This window comes from Asparagus officinalis, chromosome 1 (genome assembly GCF_001876935.1).
Source record: "Asparagus officinalis chromosome 1, Aspof.V1, whole genome shotgun sequence".
Taxonomy (NCBI): Eukaryota; Viridiplantae; Streptophyta; class Magnoliopsida; order Asparagales; family Asparagaceae; genus Asparagus; species Asparagus officinalis.
In genome coordinates, this window is record NC_033794.1 from 60677492 (window position 1) to 60680105 (window position 2614).

Genomic DNA, 2614 nt, shown 5'->3' on the forward strand with positions numbered 1-2614 from the left:
AGGTCTCTGTGGCCCAGGCCGTTGTCTTGTAGGCTCGGGCATCCTCCATGTCTATATACCCGTAACCCTTAGCCATCAACTGCTCATAGTTGGCCACTGGATTCTTGGCAAGCGAGTCGGCCAACTCATTGCTCTGCAAGCCAGGCACGAGTGCAGACATAGCAACTGCACTCCCTAGGTCAATAACCTCCAGGTTCTTTGCCTTTTGGAAGCTCTTGAAGTAGGCTCGAAGGCTCTCTCCTGGCCCTTGCCTCATCTGGATCAACACATGAGGGGGTAGTTTCTGCTTGGTGTCAGCTAGGAAGTAGTGTATGAACTTTCAGGTGAGTTGTTGGAAGCTGCTGATAGACTTCTTCTCAAGAGCATTCCACCAGAGCTTGGAACTCCCTAAAAGAGGGATGGGGAAGCATCGACAGATGACCGCTTCTAAAGCTTAGAGCATGCTCATAACGTCATAATAGTTCTGAACATGCTCCGAGAGGTCTGTCACGTCCCGCTTCCCAAAACACCAGGGAATCAGAATGTGAACAAACCCACAACGTATTAGACCGAGGAGAAATAAGTACTAGACCTTCTACTCAATCTAATACGCTAAGCGTCAAGCAATATAAAGTAAAGGCATAGGTCCCTGATCACAGTAGCGAGAATATAATAAACAACTCAGAACCAAATAATACATATCATAACTGAAATATCATCCTAGACATAATATTCGGGTTAACATGCCCTGATACAAATCCATCCAACTGAATACTAAAGGAATATAAAATACATCGATCAAGCGGGAATGGAAAGTGCCATAAAAACAAACTAAAAGGAATAACTAAGCTTCAGCTTCTTCTTCTGATCGGTCTACAAAGCACTCTTGCTGAAACTACTCTGACTCTGGTGTGTCTCCAAGTTGGACCTGTTCATCCTCTAAATCTGACGTACAACCCGAGAAAACAGGAGTACGTCAGCGTGCATGGCACACAGCAAGATCCCACAAGGGAGAATAGAAATGGTCGAATGACCAATGTAATAACCGATGTAACAACGGTAATGACAATAGAAACGTGCAACTAAAAATCTAACAATCTAGATGCAATTCACTACTAGAGTATAATAATCAGTAGAAATCCATAATCATTCACGGTGATAACCAACATAAGGTGATGATAAAGGAAATTTCTGATTGTAGATATCAAACAAAGCCTACCATAGGACACACAAGCATATTATTTTTATTTTACATGTTATTTGAATTAGAGAAGAATATTTTCATATAAATAATCGGGTCCCCATAAACCTGTCCGAGTGCCACGCCTTCAAGTCAAGTATTGGCCCTTTGGCCCATGTATATATATAACTCGTGATATCAGGAAAGCGCATGTGCCCGTTTATATACATGTTATATTCTCTGTCCAATTCCTCTTTATAAATCTCATTTTTGTCAGTTTAATTTAAGTGACTGTGCATGAAATATTGTGCACTAGCCACGAAGTTACCGTGGAACGACTTCTGTAAAACTATGAAAATAACTATGACCCAGAAATGTCCGATCAAGAGTGCATCGTCTAGTCGATGCTATAATAGTAATAGTCAAGAAAACCTCATATCGGGATGTCGATATCAAGGGGACTCGGAACTCCTCACATCGGGATATCGATGTCGAGGTGAGTATAGTCATGCTTTGAAGCACGCTTATGAATCATATTTTTAACATTAGTCGTCTTCATGTACAGTCTCTCCTATTTGATAACAACTATGTGATAAGTAACAAATTTCCATACAGTCATTCATCAAACAAATCCCACGCATGCAATAACATATCACAATCTAATCTATGCAATTAATTCATAACAGATCTAAATATTGAAAGACGATTCAATGAGCAAGAGGGATCTTGCTACTATTATCTATTCTAAAATAATCTTTTTTTAATAATAAACTTATTAATTCAGATTATACTTTTCCAAAATAAATTCTTTAAAATTGTTTCTCGTAATTATTAAGTAGTCTTCAAAAACATAAACTTATTTATCTAAAGTAATCATTTAAAAGAATTTCCTCCAAGTGATTTCTAATCTTTTAAAATCATAAATCTATTTATTTAAAAGTCCTTTTACAAAATAATTTCTTTTAAATTAATTTTCATTATAATAATCTAAAAATAGTCATTTATTCCAAAATAAATTCTTTTAAATTGTTCCTCATTATACTAATTCAAAACTAGTCTTTAGGAATCATAAATGTATTTATTTAAAATAATTCTTTTACAAAATAAATTCTTTTCTTATTATGGTAATTCTAAAAATAATCTTAAAATATTTTCTTTCAAAACATCTCGTAATTAATCATAAACTATTTTTGAACATATCCACTCATCATATATAGCACCACTTCACAAAATATAACCACCGCAGTATTATCAACAAACCCACACAGATAATAACATATCAGTCTAATCTGTACAATTAATTAATATCAAATATAAATATTAAAATAACGAGTCAAAGAGAAGCGGGATCTTGCCTTAGGTTGTGTCGAACGAGTTGACTATTGTGTTGCGACGGTTGAAGCTGACGGCGTCAGTGCAGGCTGTTGTCTGCGGAGTGAGGTGATCCCGGTCGGC

The 2614-nt window shown here is 36.5% G+C and overlaps 1 protein-coding gene across 1 annotated transcript in view; it reads left to right on the top strand.

Annotated features, from left to right (window-relative positions):
• Positions 312–2614, top strand: part of LOC109834921 (actin-related protein 2/3 complex subunit 5A-like) — a 60862-nt gene continuing 58559 nt past the window's right edge. The window contains exon 1 of the mRNA XM_020402937.1: positions 312–323. Within this exon, the coding sequence (XP_020258526.1) occupies positions 312–323 (12 nt within the window). The remainder of the gene's footprint in view (positions 324–2614) is intronic.